Source organism: Acanthisitta chloris, unplaced genomic scaffold (assembly GCF_000695815.1).
Source record: "Acanthisitta chloris isolate BGI_N310 unplaced genomic scaffold, ASM69581v1 scaffold37378, whole genome shotgun sequence".
In the NCBI taxonomy this organism is placed as follows: Eukaryota; Metazoa; Chordata; class Aves; order Passeriformes; family Acanthisittidae; genus Acanthisitta; species Acanthisitta chloris.
Window position 1 is genome coordinate 15,204 of NW_008686033.1, and position 25,597 is coordinate 40,800.

The following is a 25,597-nucleotide window of genomic DNA, read 5'->3' on the forward strand; positions in this document are numbered from 1 at the left end:
AAAATTAAAAAGTCCTCAAAGCCCCTCTGGTAATATTGAGGCAAATGAATGCTGCCTTAGCCCAGGATGTCAGCAACCACAGTCAAAAGATGATTCTGGAAGACATCCAAAAATAAACGCTGAGAAAGAGAAGCAGCTAAGGCTTTCTGTTTGTTTGTTTAGTGTTGGTACTATTTTTTTTTTAACAAAAGAGTCAGTAATTGAGAAGAAGAAAATCTCATGCTGATTATTAAATCCTCTGGGCCCTGCTGAAGTATAGAGATTTTTCCAGGAGGTGTTTTTCACATTTGCCTATATTTCCATGAGGCATGTGAAAGTCTCGTTTAAAAATAATAGCTAGTAAGAAATTCCATAGATGAAAAGAACAGTTTGATTCACAGAAGAGCTCATAAAAAGGACCCAGGAACTAGCAACAATGAGAAAAAGGCAGTGCGGTAAGAGGATTTTACCTTTGCACAGATGCACATGAAGAATGGAATTATGTCCACTTGGTACTAAAAGAACTTTTCTTAATCTCCTGCTCAACCTGTTCTTGCTGACAGAAATGGCACAGAAACGTTGCATTTCAGATGCAGAAATTTCTGCTGATCATGTCCTTTAAGATGAGATTTGTTTTCTTCTGACGATTCTTCTGTAAGAGCAGATAACTATCTGTACACAATTACCTAGACATCATTCCATAAGATGTGCTACTTGGATTATTGATGTGTTCCAGAGAACACAGCAAAATCTTTAAGACAGACTGAATTTTTATCCTCAGTAGTACAAAAGTCAGCCACGAAATGTTAGTATTAGCCAGTTTGCACCACAGAGTTACCATGGTTATTTCTTTTGCAAGAGGAAACCTGTCCTGCTGGCCACAGGCTTCAGCTGTAGCTATTCATGTGAACCATTTCAGTGCTTGATCAGAGACCTGTGTCTTACCACTGCTGGCAGAAGACCCAAGTTTGTGGCAGTCCAGCTTTGTGTATCTCAAAATGCAGCTTTTCATTCCTTTAAATTCCTTTAAACCTTTAATTCTTCAGAAGATCCAAATCCTACTTCGAGAGCTCCCGTAAAGTTAGTGAATGCAGCAGCACATTCTTCTGGGTTTGTTTGGTCTCAGATTCAGAGACCCAGAAAAGGATTACAGAAGTTGTTGGCAAATAATTATCACCTTGAATTTCTCCATCTGGTTTTATAAACGCTTGTAAACAAACAGTCATCTTGACAGAACTGAATAGGGAATAGAAGTCCTTATTCCATTCCTTAGCTTAAACCAACTTGCAGGGTTATCCAGGGTTGATAGAGACTCAGTGCAGCCCCTCAAGAGGTTTGGAGTATCTGTAGAGTGGATGGTTTCTGATGCAGAGTTTCACAGCTGCCATAGAACATCTACAGGAATTACACAATTTTCTGTTATTGCTGCATCATTTCTTTCAGCTGTGCATAATAATTTGCATTAAATTCAATTTCAGTTTAATTTCTCCTAAAATCTGTAGGATTTTCTCATATGGCACTTTTAGCTGAATTGACTGAGATCTCTCTCCCAGGCTCTATGTACGATTGAACTTCCTCGTAATTGGCTGGAGAAATGTTTCATTCTGGCAGTGTTCACTCAGTGATTTAGTTTGTTGTTTACTTTGCCCTATCTCCTGTCACTGGGAAGCTCTTCCCAGCAAATCAGGGGTGCTGTTATTTACAACAGCTTTGAAAATATCCTGTTGAATTTTAATGTGTAACATGTGACCAGGCATGTTACTGTTAGGCAGCAAAGTTACTTTCTCCCACAGTGAACAGATATCACACATCACAGTCACTGCAGTATGGAGTAGGTCTAGCCAAGCTGACTTTAAACAAACTCCTCCAAGTTCCAGTAGCAGTCTTGCTGCAGGATTATGGAGATCAGTAATTTGCTTCTTGGGTGGATTTTCAGCTTATGCTGAGACACGTGTTATAGTAGCTAGACTGGTGGAAATCATGCAGGCTGCTGCCAGCATGAATGATAGAAGAGGATGTGAAAGTTTTGTTGATTAAAAAGGAAAGTCTGTAAATACAGTTCTGTCCCTGGAGGATAATTTCATAAGCCTGAATGAAACCTCTACAGGAGAGCAAAGCAAGGTTAACACCACTTAGTCTGTCTTCTGAAGTGGGTATGTTCTCTTATTTAAAATGAGATAAAAGTTGAGTTTCCCTCTCTCTCGCCATTCTTTGTCTTAATGTAATATTTTTTTTCAGGTGCCAACACAGTAAATAAAATGTTTATCTTTTTAGGAAACAAAATTGATTCTATTTTTAAGTCATCTGAAGTAAGAACCAACTAAAATGGACACCAGCTGCCTATAGAGCTGGAACATCTTTCACAGAATTAGGCCTGTAATCTTAATGCACAAAAAAATGCAGCATGAAACAATCCAGATAAAACCAGATCAGTCATCAGTCATCACCTACTGAGACATACTGTGGGTAGCCTGCTACTTCTAGAGGCAGGACTCAGCTGTTGCAAGAAGATAGTAAAAATAAAGCTCTCTGATAATTAAAAGAAATCTGTTCTTGTAATGTGGATCAGGATTTATTAAATGGGAGAAGTGGTCAGATTGAGAAGAAAGATAAGAGGACAAATAGAAGACAGGAAGATCACTTGTGTACAATGGTCAAAAAGTCCTCTCCCCTTAAGTGCTTTCAATACAGCAGACCAGGATGAAGGCTCTTGTTAGGAACTGGTGGTAACTGTAGTTCCACCCTGTTCTGTAATCCCACCTACCTAGTCAGACTGGGGGGAAAGCTTATGAAAAGGAGCTCAACAGCTCACTAGTTACTTAGGCCATAAGCTCACAGGTGTCAAAGTGTAAGCAGATACTAATTACTTCAATCTTTCCCTTAGTCTTGGATTTCTTCAGTCCAGAATACTAACCTTAAGCTTTTTTAGTGGTCATACCCTTTGATTGCTATTTTTAACCCCTTTCTTTACTACTAGCTTTGTCTTGGGTGACCAAGAAATATACAGGATAATTCCATAGGCATAGTAGGAGAATGACAAGGAATCAACACATCTTTGCTTTATTGCTACAGACTCAACTGTCACATTTTTACAATATTCTCCAAGCTTTATCTCAGTTATGTCTGTTTACTGCCACAAACATTTCACACTTTCAGTGTACCTGTTAGCTGAGTAAGTTTGCTGTGTAGCTGAGCTCACAGCAGTTAGTCACCTTCGGTTCAGTTTTTCTTCTGGTGCAAACATAACACCCAGGTGGAGAGCACAGATCAGGCCTGATGTTATTTCAGATTTGTTTATAGTAAGGTACAAAAATGAGGATTTGGGTTTCATCCTGTGCTTAGCATTCTCTAAAATGCAGGCATATGTTCTCCATGGCCTAAAATGCTACCACATGATTTACTTTTGTCCTAATTACATAATTACTTTAGTAACAGGAACAGGTCCTCTTGAGTTTCCTCCATCTTCTCCTAATTACCTGGTTGCAGGCAAGACTCCAATGGCTAAAATATATCTGAGGTTTTTCTCATTACTGTCTCTATGCCATAGTCTACAGAATTCAGTGAAGTTGACTGAAATCTGTACTGATATAAATGAGGCCAGAATTGGGACCAGTTTAATTTTTAAAATTGTTCATTTTGTGGGAAAAAATGCACACACTACAAAGTTGTCTAAAGGCTTAGAATGCCACCAAAACAGCAACAGCAAAGAAAAAGGTTTGCATCTGCACAAAACGTTTATCGGCATTAAGTCAGCAATGATTTTTTAGCAAGTTTATTCTCCTCGTTGCTCCTCCCCTCTTCAGTTAAAGCCTTTCACTGAAAGAGCTTCACAAGGACCTAAAACTGACCATTGCTCTTGGAGCACCTGCCTTTGTTAATGTATCAGAAACTTGCAGCCCTAATAAAGGGAGCCCAAAAGTCCTTTTGCTGTATTAGTATGGTCCTTTTTCTATTTTCTTACAGCTTTTTCAGCATTTTTTTCTTGCAGACTTTGCTTTCATGGAGGGCTGTATTTACACAAGGACTCACCTTTGGGATGCTTTGAAAGGCCTCTGGCCTCACTGAAGTTGTTTTAGCTTATGCTGGATCAAACCTGAAAAAAATAAAAGAAAATAAATCAATACCCAGAGAAGACAGTGGCATGAGAAAAGGGATAACCATTAATCTCTGCATATGTAGGTTAACTTAAAAGCATACTGAGTGGTTAGAGGATTTGCTTTTATTCAAAGTCTGCCATAGTGTGTAAGGCTAGTGGTACATTGTTGTTACAGACAGAAAGTTCACTGAGTAAGAATTACTCCTCACTGAAGTAAATGAGAGGTTGACTGTGGGAAAAACTGGATTGTATGGAACAGAGTTGACAGTGAAGCTTTATTTCAAACAGACATTTTTGAGCCCACAGTTGGCAGTGATTCATGGTGCAGAACAATGACCTTACTTGTAACATCAGTGTTTTGGGAATGCTACGCTGAGATAGTAAATTGTCTTATTTTCCATGACAAAAATAAACTCACGTGTCTACCATCAGTTTAGCAGTAACGAATTTCATGATTAACAGTTAAGTGCCACTTTTTAAACATGCAGACCATGCAGTTTTCTTTTGATACTGCTTGTCCCCAAAAAGCAAGATGGAAAAAAATACCATCATTAACACTTTGCACTGATCTTACACAGCCTGGACTCAAACGAAGGAAGTTCTCTGCAACTTTTTTTTACCACTTGTTTTAATCACGCCAGAAAATATGAAAATATTTGAAAGCTTTGCATATACTTTATGTCAGATTAATAATACTTTTCAAAGCCTCAAAAAGAATGGAAACATAATTGTATTAGGGGAAGGCTAAGGTCTTGAAATCCTATAATGTAGGAAGTGTTTATGCATCAGAGAGAAACATTTATTATGCTAACAATTTCATTTAATAGTCAGCCAAACAAATACCAGTAATGATCATTTATTATCTTCTGTAAATACGCCTAGAAATAGAATCCAATGACAGATGCCTAAAAATGATCTAATTACTCCATTTGAATGCACTAGGTCGTTGGTGTGGCTCAAGCAATCAACAAGAAATCTGGAATTGGTGGCACTTTCACTGAACAAGATGAAAAGGTATAAAACCTGGCCATTTATATATCTTCTGCTTTCACAGGGGAATGGGGGTCGGATGTGTTACTACTTTTCAAGCTTATCAAACATCTCTCAAAAAGTAAAAATTCCTGGTAATACTGCAAATTTCTCTCCTTATAAGGCCATGAGAAATGTGGCTGTGAGATAGTTTAATTTCTGGATCACCATGTTATCTGTCATAGATCTCTGAAACACAGGTTTACTCTATTGAAATGCATTGTGAGACAGTTTCATAGCTTTCAATAGACATAATTTTTTGCTAATTGGTTCTAACTCTCCTGGCATCCCCAACAAACGTATTTTGAATATTAAGATTTGTGTAGAGATTAAACAGTGTAGGGTTTAAATACTGTATCACTTGTCACTACAGCAACTGGAGGAAAAGAAAAGCTTTGGATGAATTATGAACAATCCATGAGATAATCAATAGAGCTGACAGTAGAATTGATTCCTTATTCTCACACTGCAGTTGCTTTCCAGAAACTTCCAGACTTCACGTTCAGACTGGTATGGCAGAAACCAGGCTGCACTAGGGCTGAATCAGTTGACTTAACCCTCAGCAATCAAAGAATCAAAATTCACCTTTAAAACAAAAGTCAAACTGAGTGTCTGCAGGGTATCAGAATTAATCCCATACTGAGAGGGCGAAAAATTGTGGCATTGCTAGGTTAGCAGAATTTTATTGCCATTTTCCAAGAGACTGAATTCCCCACTTAAGGAAACTAGAGAGGAGAGAATTTCTGTCTCAGGGACCCTGACATTGCAAAAAGCCTTGCTGGGAGGAGCTGCTGGAGGAAGGATCCATCCCAATCCCAAGGGAATTATCCATCCCAATCGCTGTTGGTCTATGCTCAGTTCTGGATAAAATATGTGCAAAATGACTTGATTCCTCTGAGCTGCTTCTTATATCAGTCCTACTTTTATCAGGACAAACTGTGAAGATCTTTAATTTTAAGAAAGAAGGGATTCTTGAGGAAATAATAAATTATAAGTAACTGAAAAAAAAAGACCTTAAATTTGCGGTTGCCAAAAATAAGAGAAATACGAATTAGTATTTCCAAGTGAGAACAAAACATTGCAGTAGCTTGTCTTTGAATGCTTGTCTAAGATGCTGTGGGACATGATCTCCATGAGCTGTTGATGTTCATTTGCCCTCAGGATTTTGCCGCATATTTGGCGTTTTGTGGAATTGTCCTTCACAACGCTCAGTTGTATGAGATGTCTCTGCTCGAGAACAGGCGTAATCAGGTATGGCCAACAGGTTTGTCCCAGGACTACAGAAATTACCATGGTTTCAGGAATCGGTGCCTCCTTCTCCTAGTATTTATGTGGTAGTTATTCCTTGGCTACTTTCAATCCCTGTGATTGAAGGCTGTGTCTCTGGTAAAGCTCTCACTAAGTGCACTGACAAGTTGCTGGGCACGTTCCAGCTTGGGCTGGAGGAATGGCCTGTCAGGGAAAGAAGGTAAAGCTACATGTCAGAAAATTCATTCCAATATTCATTCAGTGTTGCCTGAAGTTATCCTGTGGCTCACTGTATATGTTATACAACCAGGGGTGTAGACGCTCCAGAAATTTCAGATAGAATTATCCCTACGGAATGCAGACTTGTTCTTGTACAGACTTGTTCTTTTAGTCTGCTACAGCTTTAAATAGTCACTAACCATATTTTCAGTAATGATCAGATGGAAAACTGAATTTCTTTGTACTTGCTATAACTGTATTTTTAGCCATCTTCATAACTGATGGGTTAGTAATGCCACAGCCTTTCCAGGTGAATATGTCTGCGCTATAAGGTATGAAGAGGTTTTGGAGAGGCAGCAGGTGTTCTACAAGTTTTTCAGCAGGTCTGTTTCCAAGTGACTGTCAGTGTTGGTAAATTTGTACCAATTGGGTAATTTTTCAGATTGCCTTCATGCTTTTTGTGAGGCAAAAAGGAATATAATTTGAGCATATCTGAGCAGCCAAGTCCTACAGCAGCAGCTTTGAAATACAGCCGACTGTATCTAAATGGTGCTTTTACCAAATGAGTTCACTAGGATCTGTTAGCATTACAACAGATAATAATTCTGTTCAAAGGTCTTACAAAAAGTACATCTCACTGGTTTTAGAATGCACACATGAACCTTAGGAAGCTATTAGGTTTCCTAAGGACAAATAACTGTGTTGTCTGGATTTCTCAGGTTTCCTTTGATGAGCTGTTAATGCCTAAATCTGTTCTGCCTTTCTGACTGAAAACATTAGACAGCTAACTGAGCTATTTATTTCTTCCATCAAAAGTGTCCAACTGGCTATTATTGACTGTTACCTTGCAGTCTGTGTGAAAGCCAGAACTTGATTTTGGGCACAGACATACATCTTGACTCCTTGATTCAGGGAAGAGGAGAAGATTCAAAGATAGTAGCAACAATAATTATTGTATAAATCACAATTAGTCAAAATTTCACCAAAGACTTTTTTCCCAGGTACTTCTTGATCTTGCCAGCCTGATTTTTGAGGAGCAGCAGTCTTTGGAAGTCATTCTGAAGAAGATAGCTGCCACTATAATATCCTTCATGCAAGTGCAGAGGTGTACCATCTTCATAGTGGATGAAGATTCTCCCGTGAGTATGTTTTGCCTAAAGGCAGGAAGTGCTTATTCCCTGGGAGTGGTTTGTGCTTTCCTCCATTCTTACTCAGTAGTATTTCTGACCCATAGGGTATTGTGTTATCTTAATTTGAAGCTTGTCTACTGCAGAATAGGTTTTGATAACTACAAGAACCATTTAATGAGTAACACTGTTCTAACTCAGGACAGTTTTATATGCCTAATATTAAAATATCCTCTTGCTATTCCAGGATTCATTTTCTAGTGTGTTTCACATGGAATCTGAGGAATTAGAAGATTCAGCTGAAAGTCTAAAGAGGTAAACCAATGAATTCAGACTTTTGTCCATCCCAGGAGAGTGTTGAGAACTGTGCTTTTAATTTTTTTTCATAACAGACTTCATTTCCACTGGGTACCATGTTTTACTGCTGTTTTTACAGAGCGGGTTTTGCCCTGAAATGTACTTAGACAAATTCTCTTGCCTTAAAAAGGTCACACTGAGTAGAACAGGTGAGCAGGGCCAGATCTCTTCACTTTGCCAGGTCTAACTACATAGTTGTATCACAAGGGTAAGTTTTGGAAAAGTACAAAGTGTGAGAATTAAAACTCTTAACTTGGTGAGCTGCTCTAAAACTGTTCTGTAAGAAATCTGTAGATGACTATGGTGCAGGGTAGACATATCCATATCAGTAGATAATAAGCCTATTAATTATTTTAATCATTATCTAATCTTATAGATAAGGAAGGTGACTCGAAGAACATATCTGAATAATCAAGACTAAAGTCCTAAAGTTGTAACTTCCAGTCAGTTTTGATAAACCATTAAGAAGTTCAACTGGAAGGCAAAGAGGTAGAAGTAGCTGAATCAAAATACCCAAATTAAATAGCTTCCAAATTTAGTCTGAACTTCTGTACTGAAGTTTGAAAATTACTGCCTCCATTACCTTTCTCTGTCCTCAAAAACTGTTGTTTCACATAACATGAAGAAGAGATGAAGTTGTACATAAAATGTTCTACTACAGATAGAGTATGCAGAGAGAAAAGAGATTTCAGTATCCCTTTGATCTTTCTGCAGTGAACGTTTACTATATTAAATTTAATTCAATATATCAGAAAACTATGTTTAAAGTGTGTGACTTGAGCAGCTAAAAACTGTTGAGCTGTGTTACAGTTTTACACAATGCACAACTAGAAAGTGCAGAGGGTACACCAGGCTGGTAAGATCACAGGGTGAAAAAGAAAGTTCCTCTTTACTTCCTCTCCTACACTTTGGGAATGGTAAAGAGAATTTACCCTTCCTCCTCATTATTTCTTTTATGGATACTACTTAATGGACTCAAAATGTCATTTACTGCTTGCATGGGCCATCAGTAAATTATTACTAACTGGTGGGGGAGGAATCTTGGAGGCTTAATTGCCTATCTGAATGGTCCATATATCTGCAGTTGTATGTCAAGGACTGTACTGTGAGTCAGAACTTGTGCTGTGCTTGAAGGGAACAGTTTTGGGATATGGTGGAAATGTAAGGACATGGATCAGATAGGAAGTATTACTTCACATAATAAAATTTCAGGCTTGTTATGCAGTCGAGGACCCTGAATCAGACCCCAAATCAGACTGGTTTTCAGAATTGTGGGGCAATGCCTTGTATAACCAAGTTTGTGAAATAGCAACAGAATAGTTGCCTTCTTTCAGTGCTGTGAGCATCCTCACACCAGGAGGATAATGAAAGTCGTGTCAAATGCCAGAGGGAAACTACAGGAACTTGATGGGAGTAGGTTTATTACGAGGGCATATATCCTCCTCCAATGCAGGAGAAGGGTCCAACAGAATTAAAATTACTTAATTAAATACATTAATTAAATACTAAAAGGGGGAGATGATTGGTTCTACAAACACATTTTATCTCCTGATTTGGAATAAACAGTTCTGTTTCAGTGACAGAATCTCCATGCAACTGATTGTGCCTTTATTTCTAGGAGAAATTTGAAATGAACTTAGAAGCAAAAAAATTCACAAGTGATACCTGCTGCTCTGCCTTGAACTAATATGTGAATTTCATCCAGTATTGATCTCCAAGTGTGCCAGATTTGTGAATGGAGTTTGTTTTCAATACGTTCTGTTTATTCCAATATAAACCCAGCTGTTCATTCTTTATCCTTCCATTTCTGTAAACTGCAGTGATTTGTTCATTTCTTAAGTTTGGTGTTCAGTGTTAACTCTGAATATTGAAGACAGGGTGGAACATATACATCAATCCACTCTGCAGTTTTGTGGTGACAGCTGGATTAGGATGCAGGATTTGAACTCAACTCTGTTAAGTATCTACTGGCTCTATCTAGATATCCTTTCCTCATACAGGAAAGGTATTACAATTACTTGCTTTGCATTGACATTTTATTGTGATGAAATGGCTCATTTTCATACTAAGCACATAATACTAATGTTTTATCCTTCAGAGACTGTGATACAAACAAAATCAATTACATGTATGCTCAGTATGTCAAAAATACGATGGAGCCTCTCAACATCCCTGATGTCTGCAAAGACACAAGATTTCCCTGGACAGTAAGTAAAATAAGCTTACTTTTGAAATTCAGAAATGGAAAATATTTTTCTGTTCACCTATCAAACCTTTTGTGTTTTCCTCTTATTATTCCTGTCAATCTCATGGCCCCAGTTAGAATGAGGCAAACACAAAGGAAGGTACACAATAAGTGTTGGGAGGCTCTCAGAAGTTCCTTCCCTTTTATCCTTTCCTTTCCCTTCTTGTTCTTGCAAAGATTAATATAATAGATGCAAGTTCTTTGCTATTTTGGAGAAGGAACAACTGCACTTTTCCTTGAGACACGTGACATCAAATGTGAGCCTGTGGTATGGTGTACTACTGAGCATATGGATACTGGAGAGTGAGGAGGGAACATCACTTGGCAAGTTCCAGTTCCAGTCAGGTTGCCTTCAGTGTCATCAGCAACAAAAAGCAAACTTGTGATTCTGTATTTTCCTGTCAAAGCAGAAGTTAGAAAGATGTCTGCTCTTGTTATTATATTTAAGCCTGTTGGCTAGAGGGGCTTGGGGAGAGGGTGATAAGAGGGAGGGAGTTACTGTGGTCAGCAGATGGCTTTTTACCAAAATTTATTCTGAGATATACAATGACAAGGTCGGAAAATAGTGTTCAATGTGATTGTTGCAGTAAGTGGAAAGAAGGGGCAGGCTCATGGTGGAGAACTGTGTTCCTTCCCTTTGTTAATGTGCAAGGTTTCTTGGATGTTTTGGAGTGGTTTCCACGAAGAATTCAGCAACAGAGGAATTGAGTGCTCAGCACTTTGCAGTATAGGGCCCAAAGCTATCTTAACTGCAGACTGGAAGTACAGACAGAATCTGCTGGATATACTGTAGAGATCAATAAAGAAAGGTGATTATTTTGAAGACATTATAAAATAAAATGAATACCTTGAGAATCCTCCAAACGCCTGTCTGAAACAGGCTGTTCGGGAGGGCTAGAGTTCTTTTGCATTTTTTCCTAGAATACACCTTATGCATGTAAAAGAAACAAAAAGAATGCAGTAGTGCTGTTAGAAGGATTTCTGGATCATGTTCTTCAACACACAGTGACTGCATCTGTACCACTGCATAGGAGCAGCCTCAGGGCAGGGCTGTAGGATAAATGTTCAGGAATCTGATGAACCCTGACGAGGGAAATCCCAGGTGTTCCCAGTGCCCTAGAAACCCTGGATTGCCTCTTTCTTTGGAGGACATTCAACAGTATACTTACCTCATGAAAGTACCTTTGTGCTTTCTAAATGCTTTGGTGACCTGAAATACCTAGGAAGTGGCATGAGGCAGAACTGCAGCTTGGGTTTATTCACACAAGAGCTGTGGAGTGGAGATGAAATTCAAATAGCTGTGAGAGTCCTTAAAGACATTTAAGCTTGGTTTTGCTTAATCTCCTTCCTTTTCGTTAATACTGGGTGAGACATTTTTATTAAGCACTGTGGTCTTATCTCCAGTCCTGTCCTGTTTGACTTTCAGTGCATCTGAACTTTACCATGCAACAGCAGCTGCTCCTCAGGTAGTAATTTTCATGCAAGGTTGATTTGTGTTTCTCAGCTGCCCTTGCTGGAGAGGTCTAGTGAGAGATGCTGATTCTTATCTCCTTTTTTTACAGCTGGTTTCACAGGTATATCAGTTGAGAAAACGGCAAATCCTGCTCTTGAATTATTCCATAGACCTCCTTAACAATGGGCTACTATTAAGTAGTAATACTTAAGTTCCTGGAGTCATGTAAAGTATATGGCATGATGCAATCCTTGAATACTTTCTTTGAAGAATCACATTTCCTGTTGCCTCTTGTATCCATTGTAGTGTTGGTGCATTTGCCTACCAAGATACTATCTACAGTCCTTGCACAACATCAGAGAGCAGAGCAACAATGGTCAAAAAACTCCTAAGATAACCTTATGATAGAAAATATTAGTGTGTGCCCATTTTTTGGTGCCACATACAATTAGAGATTGGACCAAATGTACTCAGCAACTGCTACATTTTTCCAGGAGCAGTCAGAACAGAACTATGTCCTTTTTTTCACCAGGTATTTGAAGAAGAGGCATTGTCTTTTTGCTGCATCCTTCCACCTCCCAAACAAACTCAGTCTCCTTCTACTGGAGCATGAGACATGATAAAAGATCTTTGAAAGAGTGCAAAATGTTGACCTAGCTGGCAGTAATTTTCCCACCTGTTGTTTGTGTGCAAACTCTTTGAAGACCTGGTTGCTTTGTGAAGGGGTATATAAGCCAAGAACAGTTGTAGACCCCAGCTCCACAGCCTTCTCACTTCAGCCACCTCAACACTAGTCTTTCAGATTGTAACTGTATTTTTTTGTTTGTTTAACAGAATGACAGTGCAGAAAATGTAAGCCAACACATAAAGAGTTTGCTGTGTACACCAATAAAAAATGGGAAAAAGAATAAAGTGATAGGTAGGTATCACTACAAAAATATTGTTATTCTTGTCATAGAAATACTTACGTGCTCCACAGTAAAGTCCCAGCAACATAGAATCTCAAGCTAGGAGAAGAGATCCTTATTCATCATGTTTTCAACTAGTAAGTCCACGGTAACCTTAAGTATGAATTGCTTACCTAGTAAGTTACCAAGGAGTAGAATGAGTGTCAGCCTGTGTTCCTGGCATCAGTAAGTTCCACAAGCAAACAAATTAAAATGTACTGATTCCTAGATAGCAGCATGAATCCAGCTTCCTCAGCTTTACAAAATTTGGCACAAGTAAATATTAAGAGTGCCAAGAATGCATTTTTAATGGTCTTCAAATAATTTTCTTTGAGGATTATGGCAAAAGTGCATAGCCCACTTGTATAGTAAATATGAGCTTACTTTTCTGTGAAGACAGATTTGTGTTTTTTAATCTCTGAAGCAGAAAGAGAAGCATCATCTCTACCTAATGGAATTCTCTGGAATTTCTTTTGGTATTAGCTTTCGTGAGTCCTTTTGTTAGTTTATTTAAATGCTCAAACAAACCCTAAAAGACTAAGATGAAGACTGAACTGTTGAGCTTTAATTAGAGATATTTCACTATGCTGTGAGCTACTAAGAAAACAGTTGCATCTGATCTCATATATTCTTTTTCTACTGGGATTTTCTAAGGGAGTTCAAATGGAAAGTTTCAGTGAGGCCACCCATTTAGGTAGGTTTTTCAAATCTGAGTAATTCTCATTGGGAAATGTTCTTTGAAGTCTTTTATGGTTTCACAGCTGCCTAATGTTCAGATATTTATTAGGCCAAGGCCAAGAAGCTGTCTTTGGGAAGTTCCTTTAGTATATGTGTAGCATTTATGACTATTATTTGAAGTCTGTTTTTTTTAAGAACTGTTTTTAGGATTAGTATACCCCAAACCAGAATTATGGAAAGAAAGCTAAAAAGAACTTTCTTTATTCTCCTGACTTGTGCATTTCTCAGGTAGGTGGTGAAAGCTCTACAGAACCTTGCTGTGGTTTTATAACTATGTCCCAGTAAAAGACTTCTGAGTTCCTTTATTTGTAATATATTGACCCCCTCAATGCTTTGGGGAAGCTCCTGGAAGAGGTTACAATTAAAGAGTCTTAAGTACTACATAGTATAATCACTGCAGTTCCCTGCGTTTTGTTTTTAGAGACATTTATGTGTATCTAAATTCTGTGTGTTTTAAGAATTCATTTGGTTTTGGGGCGTATTCAGTGCTGGGTCTTAATCTTGTGCTCATCACATCACAGTTGCTGTGGAAAAATTATAATGTCATAAACTGTATAAACGGAGATCTGAGAGTCAGTTTCGTGGGATTTTCCTATAGAGGTTTAGAAGTCACTTCTTTTTTTCCCAGGGAAAGTTAATCGTGTTCCTACTTTGAATCCTTCTTTGCTGGGATTATATCTTTTGACTGATTCTGTCATCTAGTCATCTCATTCCATTAAGGTTCAGAATCCTGTTTGCAATATTCAGATCCCACAGTCCCTGCCAGGGTAGTTTACAGCTACAGTTATAACGTTCTCAGTGATCTCTTTAGAGGAGACTGTGATAATAAGTTCCCCATACAGAGTGTAGTTTGCAGACAGGACAGTGTTACATTGTCACCAGACATTAAAACTTCTACCTGCAAGGCCAACATCCTTCTAAACCCACGGTTTTCATGTGAGTGCTGCATTCTTTTCCTCTGTTTTTCTACCTCCTGTAACAGGGAAGATGCACACTTGCTCCCTCAAACTTTTCTCCGTGTAGTTAAAAACCTCAAAGAGATTTTTTAGTCTGTAAACATGGAGCACTAAAATGCTGGAAATACTTTCATATAAAAAAAATACTAGCACTGACAAGACCTTAGAGTAGCTGCTGATTAAGTTCACTGTTGGTACTGCTGTAAAATAGTATTCATTATAATCTCCTCCCTGCCCATAAGCAGAGAGCAGATCCAGCTCCCTGTGTGGCCAAGTGTAAGGCTCTCAGATCCTGTTTGTACATCCCGTGTAAATTAGGAGTAGCTCTACTGATGCAAGACAACCAGAAGATTTAGAGTGTTCTGGAAACACTGTGCTCAGTAGTTGTCTTGTAGTTTGCTGGCTAAATACATACTTAATGCTTTACTCTTCTGTTTCAAAATGCTCTTCATAAAATACATAAAGAATACAAACTGGTATGCAGTAGCAATTTGTGGAAAATTATGACTTTTTCATTTGGTAATTTTATTTTTTTTCAGAATTTAAATTTTCAGCTGTTATTTTCACTGGGATATATTTGCAGCTGGCCAGGAAAATGCTTGAAACTGTTAGTGCTCACACTCATGGGAGTGAGAAATCATTTGGACTCCCTTAAGACAATAATCACTCACAAAGCAAAGCAGTTTTGGCCAAAGACAACATATTCTTGTAATGCAGCTGCTTTAATGAATAATCTCATTTCTTAGCATAAACTGCCATCTGCTAGGTAAAACCAAGGGGAGGTCCCGCTGGTTACAGTGGTGTCATGGATTTCAGCTGCAAGGCTTGGTAGAAGTTACCTGTCAGGCCTGGCAACGTCATGTGCAGAAGTTCTTAACAGAAAATAAACAGATGCAGCTATCAACAAATTTAAACATAATGAGCTGAACTCAGTAAGATGCTTTTCAAGAGTTCAGTAGTGTTTGGAGCAGGCTGTAATTCAATCACATCCTCACAGAACCAGTGAGTGTACTTAAGCTGTGAGCCTTAACTTGGGTATTCTGTGTTTAGTTCATTTACTTAAAAAAAATTCTAGTATTGACTGAAATAAGGAAGTGAAAACTGTGTACGACTGTTCTGACTTTCATAAATGTTCTTTTGGCATGGTTGCAAAAATTTAATTAGCCTCCAAAGGACAAATTGTCTTTAGGGATTAAATCAATCTAGAATACTATTAATGATAAAAGTTAGGAGGAAAATGACACTAGAATTTCACAGGATAATCAAGTATATAAAGCCCTACATTTTTGGTTTGCAAATCCTAATAAATACTTTTGAATCTACTAAGTAATACATAATATTTTAGCATTTATTCTATTAATACATTGAAATTGCACTTAAAAAACTGGGAAAATTCCACAGTTCTCCTGTGTGTCACTTCTGTGTATATTGGTAGTTTATACTGTAGGCTAAACTGTGCTAGACTTAATTCCTGATGTTCCATGCAATAGCTGATCTACTGGCAGTGCTCTGTATTCTTTTCATTTCTGTATCCTGACATAGGGGTTTGCCAGCTTGTGAATAAGATGGAAGAAAAGTCAGGAAAAATCAAGGCTTTCAACAGAAATGATGAGCAGTTCCTGGAAGCATTCGTGATTTTCTGTGGCCTGGGGATCCAGAATACACAGATGTACGAAGCCGTGGAAAGAGCCATGGCCAAACAGATGGTGACATTAGAGGTGAGCTCAAAATCTAGGTGGTCCTTAATTAGCCCCAAACAGATCCTAGTTTCCTCCAGACCCTGTCTGTTCTAGTACCTGCAGGTACTCACATGAATACTGAACAACAACTGTTCTCCCCAGGAGAACAGCATTTGGCCTGTTGAGTTGCACAGGAGTTTTTCTACTTATTTCTGTATCTGCCAGCAGACTATTTAATTTGGTACTGTACTTTAACTTTACTCATGAGATTTAGTGGTGAGCTGAAAGCATCTTTTCCTCTCCATGAGGCTGTACATTGGCAATATAGAGGGCTCGTTCTGCTGCGTAGGAAGAGGAAATGGTTTGGCAGATCAGGGGCTTCCTTTTCTTGTCTGAGGCTTTCTGTGATGATTTTGGCTCACTCCTTTAGACAAACCAGTTTGTGGAGTAACATTATTGTAGGTTTCTGGCAGTTTCCTCAGATTCCATTAAAGCCTATCAAGATGATCTGGTCTCAGCCTTTGAATTGGTCACTGTTAAGGTTAATAGCTGAAGAGAGCTTCAGTCTGAGCAGCTGAATTACTCAGAGGTGATAACTTGAAGCTGAAAGGGAAACATTTGTAGACTTTGGATCTCCTCACATTCATTATGTAAACAGAGTGTTTGCAGAATTCCTAAAATGGGGATTATGTAGCCTCTAAAATAAACATTACAACTCTCAAATAAACCTGTATTAAATCATGTTAACTAAAAAGGTGGTAAAATTATTGTCAAAATAATTTATTTGGCAAATGAGCAATTCTCTCTCCTACTGTAACATTTCACAGATAAAATAGGATGTCCAGACAGGTGACAGGTTAGCATATAAAATGGATTCTTTACAAAAAAATCAGTCTCTGGTTGCCTAAAAAACTCCTTAACATTTTCATGTTCTGTGTTCTCAATAGCTAAAAAAATAGGAACTTATTTTGTTAATGTAATGCAATCATACTCTCAGACTTTCGTGCCAAGTTTCAGTTAGGGCAAAACTTTCTTTAATGTCTGAATAAACTCCTGAAAGAATTACTATAGCAACAATGTCAGGCTCATAATTATAGGTGTTTCATGTATTATTTGTCTTTGAAAGTGGGGCATGAAAACTTTCCAAAGAGAAAATCAGAGTCCTTTGCTCTTTTATAGAAACTATTTACATTTTCTTGGCCTAATTATCTCAAGAAGACTCTGTGCTATGGCAGATTTGTGAAAGTTGCAGCTATCTCCCTATATGCATTCAGACAGGTCCCTTAAAACTGGTGTGGGCCCTGCATGGACACTAGATTTCATCAGCAAATGCAGTGCAATGCTGAAAAATCTTTTTGTCACAGTGCTCTTTGTTTGTACTAAGGGCTGCTTTTTTCTTTCTTCAGGTTCTCTCATACCATGCTTCTGCTGCTGAGGAGGAAACGAGGGAGCTGCAGGTAACAGTGGTAATTGAATTTTTTACTCTTACTTTAGAAACATTCCATTGATAGAATAACAAAAAGCAGTCCTTTGCACAGATGTGATCCCTGAACACGCAGAAGCACATCTCCCAGAAATAATAGTGATAGTGAAGCTTATACTGATTGGTTCCTGAGTTGAATCAACACATCACATGGAAGGGAAACAGTACAATGCCTGAAATAAGAGATACAGGCTGGCCAGAGTGCTGTGATTACAGAAGAACCAGAACTAAGGGACATGCAATGTCAGTATCAACTCAGTGATTAAGTATTTCGGAAGGAAAATGTTGACATCTCTTCTTTCTGCAGCTCAGTCTGAATGCTGTATCCCTTATATCTTTGGTCCCTTTCAAGCATCCCAAGTATGATGCAGCTTGGTGGCCTTACATAGAAATTCTGTATTTAATTTTTAATGCAATGACATTTTTCATATTTTTATGGTTGCTTTTCAGTGCAGGGTCCTGTTCTGCTCATGTTTAATTCTGTGTTTAGAAACCACTGCCTAAGGAATAACTGGAGCTATGATTTCAAGTGCAGTTCAAAGCACAGCATGCGCTTAGTTTCTCCAGGTCTCTCCAGGAGCAGATGTTCTGGGAAAACAGCACCACCCCTGCTGCACACAAACCAATGGGAGGGATGGAGAGGAAGGCAGATATAGGGGAACACAGGCTGGGTAGTATGGGACTGGTCTGGACAAACAAGGTGCCACAGAACAAGGTGTAAGACCAAGGGTATTTCTAAGATGGTGTCACACAGATTCTGACTCTCAGACTGTTTGTCTGCTTAAGGCCTTCTTTGAAGGGAACACTGTGGTGTATGACATGACACTATGAGCTTGATCTGTAGGTTTTTCAGTCATAATAGAATACAAGTTTTAAAAAAGATTTTCTGTACTTGACTAGGTGATGAAATGAAGTTGCTGATTATTCACTACTAATTACCATTAATACAATTCCTACAGTAAGAAGTGGGAATTAAAACAGTCAACTGTTATGCAAAGAGAATTAACTGGCACATTTTCTTCCTTTTTTTAATATTTTCATGCTCTTTATAATATTCCCAAGGTGAAGAAATTGAGCAAGAGGCTGTAGTTTGGTCAGGGCTCACAGAAGCTGACCATAGCTCAATGACTTGAAATTAAAATAGCTGGTGAACTACCATGCTGTAAAATGGGGACACACAGCTCTACTGGCTTCAGCAAGTGAAAGAGAAAATAACCTAATCTAGTTAAACAACACCTGAATAGCTAGAGAGTACAGGTTTTTAATGGCTCAGCTGAAATGAAACTTACTGTTGTGGCTGTCAAAGGCAGGAGATCAAGAAAGGGAAAGGTAAATTATGGATGAAGTGAGAACACAGGCATGAGGTGTTCTGTGGATCTCCTAGCATGTCCCTCCAGCCCCTTTCCTCAGCCTGCAGTTGCAGATTTTCAAAACTATGTCATGAGAGTTCCTGAACAGTTGCATTATTTGCCACTGAACATACAGGCCTGGTGATACTTTCATGTGCTCATGGGTGAAATACCACATGAATCCAAACTGGGGGACACAAAATTACTGCTACACGTGTAAGAATGTCGGAATTTTTTTCTGTGTAAATACTGGTTTTCAGAATCTTTCACGACCTTCCAATTGTGACACACAAAGATAACAACCAACTTACGTGGAACAGAGATTGGTAGATGTAGTTCTGGGGATTTGCATGCTACATGTAATTGTATTGTAGATTATGACACATACTTCCTTTTCAGTGCCTTGGCCTTCTAGGGGACAGTTCCCCATGCTGGAGAAATGTTCTCCCTTAGATTTATAAAGAGGAAGATAAACCTATATGTTTATTCCCTTCACCATTTCACATTTACCTGATTTCCTTTGAACCACACTCACATTGAGGTGAAACAACTCTAAAGAACTAGCACTGAGAATTCCACCTTTTATTTTACTGGAAAAACTGATACTAACTTTTGTTCTGTAGCGTAAGATTTAGCATTTAATACCTGTATTTTGAAGGGCAACCAATACCTATACTCTGTATTTTATAACTAGAAAAAGTAGAGTTGTAATACATGAAGTTGTAATACATGGAGATATTAGTGATAATTAACAACAAATATTTTTTAGAAGTGTAAGAATTGGGAATTTTGTCTGCTTTGTAATTTAAAATTTCACATTGAAGTTTTGCGGTTTTACTAAAATTGCATAAAAAGCATTGTCCACAGGTTTTAAAGATTACTGATCACAGGTGAATCCTGATTTTCCAGGTTTCTCACCCTGAGAAAGCTCTGCCTGTGGGAATGTTCTGACTACCACTGCACTGAATGTGGACTGTTAGGAAATCTCTTTTACTGACGTCTCTTTCCTCATCATTTTTAGAGAAATTAGAACAGTCACAGATTTTGATGTCTGCACATCCATAAAAACAAACATATAACTTCTCTGCCTTATTTTCACATTCTCCCAGTTTCATACATACTCTTGGTTACAACTGGCCTCAAGTGATTTAGATAACAGACCAAGCAGGTAATTCTTTCTTTATTTTCTTGATCCGTGGAGAAGTGTGTGTGTCAAGTCAAAGCTAATAAAGTAATGTTAAACAAGAAAGGCAAGGGAAGTAAATGAGAAGTAACCATAAGGTTTCAGTATCATGTGAAGGTAAAATTTAGTATCTTGCTACTTTCTGTTGAAAAAGCAGGTATTTAGGTTCTGGTTTCTCTTCCTTAGTGCTAAGTTGTGTTCTCTCATTGTTCTCTAGGCTGCTGTAGTGCCATCTGCACAATCTCTCAACCTAACTGACTTCTACTTCAGTGACTTTGAGCTGTCGGACTTTGAAACAACACTGTGCACAATTCGAATGTTCACAGACCTCAACCTGGTGCAAAATTTCCAAATGAAACATGAGGTATGAGTGCTGCCAAATGCTGCTTCACAGACAGACACCTTGGGTATTTGGAATTCAGGAGAAGAGTGACATGACCCCACATGGAAATCTGTATTAAAGAGTAGTTAGCAAACTAGGAGGGTATATGAAGTATTGGGATCTGTCCTCAGTTTGGTTCTACTGAATGATTAATAATTTTACAGTCTGGGATTAATGGACTGGAAAACAGAATACTGAGGAGGGAGATGAGAGCAACTTCTCAGCAAGTGAAAGTCTGTTATAAAGAAGACAATAATATTGTTCACTATGTCCATGTAAGGTAGTAACTATCTTAGTCTTCCCCAACAAAAGATTAGATTGGAGATTAGGGAGAACTTTATGGTTCTGGAGATAGTAAAGACTGAAACAGATTCCATATTTGGGCTGTGGAAATTTCCCTGAAGTTTTTTACCAATAAATCTAGTTGTAGATATGCATCTGTCAGAGGTGATGGAGACAGGTATTCTTACTTTGCTCCTGGCCTTGGAGGTAAAGTAGATAATCCCTTTGGCCTCTTGCAGTCAATGTACACAATACCTATATGGAAAACCTCTTTTTATACTTTATTTTTGTTGTATTTCCTTTTCAATAAAACTTTCAAACTTCAGCATCAAAATGAAAGGCTAATTTGGAGGGTTTCATTGGCCAACAGATGAGTTAAAGAAAACATGTATTGAATTTTCTAGATCAGCAGTTTATAGCCCAATTTAGATTAGTAGTGTTCAAGGGCCAAAAGGAGTACTGTAGTGTGATCTCTTGAATATCCCAGTACATAGTTTCACCTTTGTAGTAAGGTCAAGAAGTTGTACTTCCTTAAGGAATATGTCCCAACAGAAGAGTTCCTAGTGAAGCAATTGTAATGGAATTGCAAAAGAAAAATAAGCACCATGACAATAGACATGCAATGACACATGTCAGTAGAAGCATGAGAACATTGACAGCTTTGAAGCTACTCTTTGAACTTTCCATAACAAAGTTAAAGAAAACTGCAGTTTTCCTTTTCAACAGTGGAAAGATGGAGAATACTGCTGCTTTTGTCTGTGTGGAATCGTTTATGTGGGTGACATACTGGATTTTCTGTCAGTCTTTCACTAGGAACACTACAAATTTTCTTGAGCAAACAGAGGCCTAGATTCTCAGCCAGCATCTACCATGGTGCAATATGCTCTATCCATTTAGACCAAGGGCCCTGTTCTAGTGCACAGCAAATTACTGTCTGGCCTTCATACCTGCCACTTCCTTGGAAGTGAAGTATAAGCCACAACTTCTAATGCTGTTGAGTAAAACATCCAGGATGTGCTTTCTTCCTGCATAAAAGAGGAACTACCCAGCAACACAGTAATCTTTCTGTCATACTAGCTTTCCAAAGTCCAAGTCTGCTTGGGTTTTTGACAAGCTGATATGAAGGAAAAGTCACATGTTCATTTTCAAGTCAGCTATTAAGAGGACTCTATAACTAACTAACTACATTTTCCCTATCATTATGTCATTATAAACAAGGATTTTTTTTTTAGCTCAACATAGCTCTGTTTCTGAATTAACAGCAGTGCTTGTGCCACTAACACTTAGGCCATTAGTGAAACTCCAAACCCACAAGTATCACATGCTCAGTGAGAGGCTGAACAAATGTCTGTAAGGATGTTCTTATCAATATCCACAGTTACACGCATGTTATATTTGAACTTAGAATTGACTTAAAAGGGATATTTTTTCTGTAAGTGGGATTAGAGATTTGCTTTCATAAAAAGATTAGATTTCTCATACATTTAAACTCTGTGATGCTGTTTATTAAAGGTTCTCTGCAGATGGATTTTAAGTGTAAAGAAAAATTATCGGAAGAATGTTGCTTACCACAACTGGAGACATGCCTTTAACACAGCACAGTGCATGTTTGCTGCTCTAAAATCTGGTAAAATTCAGGTACATTTTGCTGTTCCTATGTTAAGAATCTTCTGGCTAAACAAATTCTGTAATGATGTATAGTTCTGATTGTCATGTCAGTAAGATGTTCATCATTCCATGGTACTTCTAGTGAAATCAAAATATTTCTGCTGGAGACTTTTGGCTCTGGGGTTTGGTTTGTGGAAATGTTACCATGTTGTTTTGTAGTTTCAGTTAAATCTTCTGGAAATGATCAGATGGATGTTCCCAATGGGAATATCTCAAAGAAGGCACATACATGGTTATGCCCTTAACGCTTATGCTACAAGCAAATCAAAAAGGTGGAGAAGAAAAGGACTGACCCTATTTCAGGATGTTTCTTTAAAATATTCAACAGGAAAATTTTTAAGTTCAAACAGAGAGATGAGTGCAGCTTTAGACAAACAACAGAACATAGAAAGATAGAAATGAAGATGTAAATGTTAATTTCAGTGCTTTGGAACAAATTTTCAACCTTCCACTTGAAAGGCACATCATAATTTAAAAAATAACCTAATCATTCTGATTAGGGCTAGATTGAAGGGCTAGATGATCCCCAAAATAAGAAAGATACTGATTCAAGGTTCTTCCAATATATGTTGTAAGGTTTTGCTTTTGTGTTCGTGAAGGAAACAGACTGTTCATGTTCTTTCTGAATTCAGGTGTTTCTTCACTTTGATTACAGATAGTTGCTATTGGTTGGTCTACACTACTTTACAGTAAGCACTTCTGGGAGCATAAATAAATCCCAGTTATAGGCCAGAACTCAACACCAATAAGGAAGAGACACTTCTTTTCTCTACAAACTTTGTCTCACTAAAACAAAAGACAAGAGGTGCTGGAAGAGACAAAGACAAGGGCATTCATCTTCCTTCTGCACTGGAACAGACATGGTAGCTGTGCTCCGTGTGCGGTCTAGCAGTCTGATGATCCTGAGAGCTTGCTTGCTATTTTTAGAATCCTGTCAGTCTCCACTGCAATTTCCATAAATTGTTTATTCCTAACTACACTGGATTCACTCCAAGCTGATTCTTATGTCCTAGATTCTGGAGTCTGAACAGCATTGAACATAACTCTCATTTTTTTCTGGTTTGAGGGGAAAAGCAACCATTGGGGGATGCATCTTCCTAGGAGAAACATAAAATCAATCATTTCCAAATGGAATTGTCTTTTGACTAGACTAAGGACAGGTTTCATTATCTAGAAAGCGATATAAAACATTTGTAAAATAAATCTCCATCACAAAGCTAACCTACTTCTTGCATTACTCTTTACATACAGAGCAGACTGACTGACTTAGAAACATTGGCTCTGCTGATAGCAACCCTGAGCCATGATTTGGATCACAGGGGAGTGAACAACTCTTACATACAAAGGTAAGTAAGTCTGGGAGAAGTTAGATAAAAACACAGAGCTAAATAACATGTAAGCTGATCGACTTGATGGCGTGGGGCTGTGCAAAGGAGCAGGTCTGGACAAAGCAGGAGGTGCAAGAACAGGCAGAACCATTCACAAGTCCAAAGCAAAGATGCACAACCTCATTTGTTGACTAACTACAGTGGCAGATGAAATGAACTCTTCGTAGACTCTGCAAGGACAGTGTTTTCCTGCTCCTGTTCCCAAAGTCCCATCCCCCATTTCTCACAAAGTGACAGCAAAAGGTCCCAGCTTCCAAGGGACAGCATGTAGAAAACGTGCAGCTTTTCAGATCGCTCCCTGCCCAACCAGCTGTTCCCTGCCTCGGCCAGCACAGCCCAAAGATCTGCAGCCATGTGATACAAAGGTGTGTCCCTACCATTTTGAGCTCTGATTGTTTTACTTGTGGCTTAGCCATGTTTTTTTCAGAATTCTAAGCTGATTTGGATAAAGATATGTAGTTAAAACCATGTTAAAAATGTATGATGTGTTTTGCATTGATTTGGGGTTATCTGTACTCTTTAACTTCGATCCGTTCTGGAATTACAGAAAAGCCTTTACAATGCAAGAAGACAAATATGTTTAAAACCTTGACAAAATATTTTGAAGTTATCAAAATGAAGCATCTGAACTAGTCTAAAATTTTCTCCATATCGTATTTTTAAACTAGAAATACTTGGGTTTTTAGAATTTATGGATAGTTTCAAATCTGCCCAAAGTGTGGTTTTCTCAGTGAATTGTCACTTCTTCAATTAAATTAAGAGCTTGACTTACAGCAAGGCATAATGTGATTACTGAGATATGGCAATCTGTCCTGATCTGACCAGAGATGGGGAAGAAATACCCAGAAATGTATACTGGTATCTTTTTCTGGCAGAGTTGGAGAGTAGTTTTGAAGTGACCTTTGGAAGAAGTGATCTGCTGCTCTCGCTGTGTGTAAAGATACTAGGGGAGGAAAAGCTTGTTTGAGGCAGAGAATACTGAAGGGCAGAACATAAGTAAGCTGAAGCAGAATTCCTGCCTGTCAGATACATGTTCAGAGTAACACTGACTGATGTGTAAAGAAAACAAAAACAACCAAACCCCAAAACTCCACAAAATTGCAAGAGTAACCTTTTCCTAGTTCACTGACAGGATTCCAGCAGTAAGTGTAGCCTTGCAGTGACTGGAACCAGTTAGCTATTTTTGCTCTATTTATTTAAAAATAAATTTCCTGGAAGACATCTGGAGATACGTCATCTTCTCCCAAAAATGTCCTGGGAAAGTGTCATAGACAGCAAAATCTTAACATTCACATATGCTGTAAAGCAGAGAGGATTACAGCTTCATTCTTTTTTTAATAGAAAGTTCCATGATTTTTTTTATAAATACCTCATTTAAATCTAAACGAAAAGGTTTTTATTTCCAGGAATGGATCCCTTTTGTTTCTTCCTTTGAAGCAGGGAGAGTGGACATGTAGTGTATGATTCTTTTCTTAAGCAGCAGGGTTGAAAACATCAAAGTGGGTTAGGGTTAGGGTGGTGGTAGAAATTACAGGGAAGGAACTTAAAGGCCTTTTGGTGGATACGCAGGGGGGTTATTTTCTTTTTCCTCCCATCCCTCATGTAAAGTAGGAAGCACAGAGTATGAAAGCTGCATAGCCAACCCCCTGTGCTAAGAAGGCAGTGGTGTCCTTTGGCCTGGCGTGGGGGGTTAACAGAGATGCTACTACAGAAGTAGGACCTGAGTTTATTTCTAGCACCAGCCACAGTCTGTAAGTACTGAGCAAGCTCTAGTTTGGTGCAGTACTTG

General features: G+C 38.3%; 1 protein-coding gene across 2 annotated transcripts in view; it reads left to right on the forward strand.

The window, feature by feature from the left end:
• Positions 1-25,597, forward strand: part of PDE5A (phosphodiesterase 5A, cGMP-specific) — a 44,129-nt gene that overhangs the window by 11,669 nt on the left and 6,863 nt on the right. For both annotated transcript variants that reach the window (XM_009079962.1, XM_009079961.1), the window contains exons 4-14: positions 5,018-5,089; positions 6,266-6,355; positions 7,573-7,710; positions 7,946-8,013; positions 10,154-10,262; positions 12,588-12,672; positions 15,937-16,112; positions 17,480-17,539; positions 20,306-20,452; positions 22,265-22,390; positions 23,672-23,766. In XM_009079962.1, coding sequence (XP_009078210.1) covers positions 5,018-5,089; positions 6,266-6,355; positions 7,573-7,710; positions 7,946-8,013; positions 10,154-10,262; positions 12,588-12,672; positions 15,937-16,112; positions 17,480-17,539; positions 20,306-20,452; positions 22,265-22,390; positions 23,672-23,766 — 1,166 coding nt within the window. The remainder of the gene's footprint in view (positions 1-5,017; positions 5,090-6,265; positions 6,356-7,572; positions 7,711-7,945; positions 8,014-10,153; positions 10,263-12,587; positions 12,673-15,936; positions 16,113-17,479; positions 17,540-20,305; positions 20,453-22,264; positions 22,391-23,671; positions 23,767-25,597) is intronic.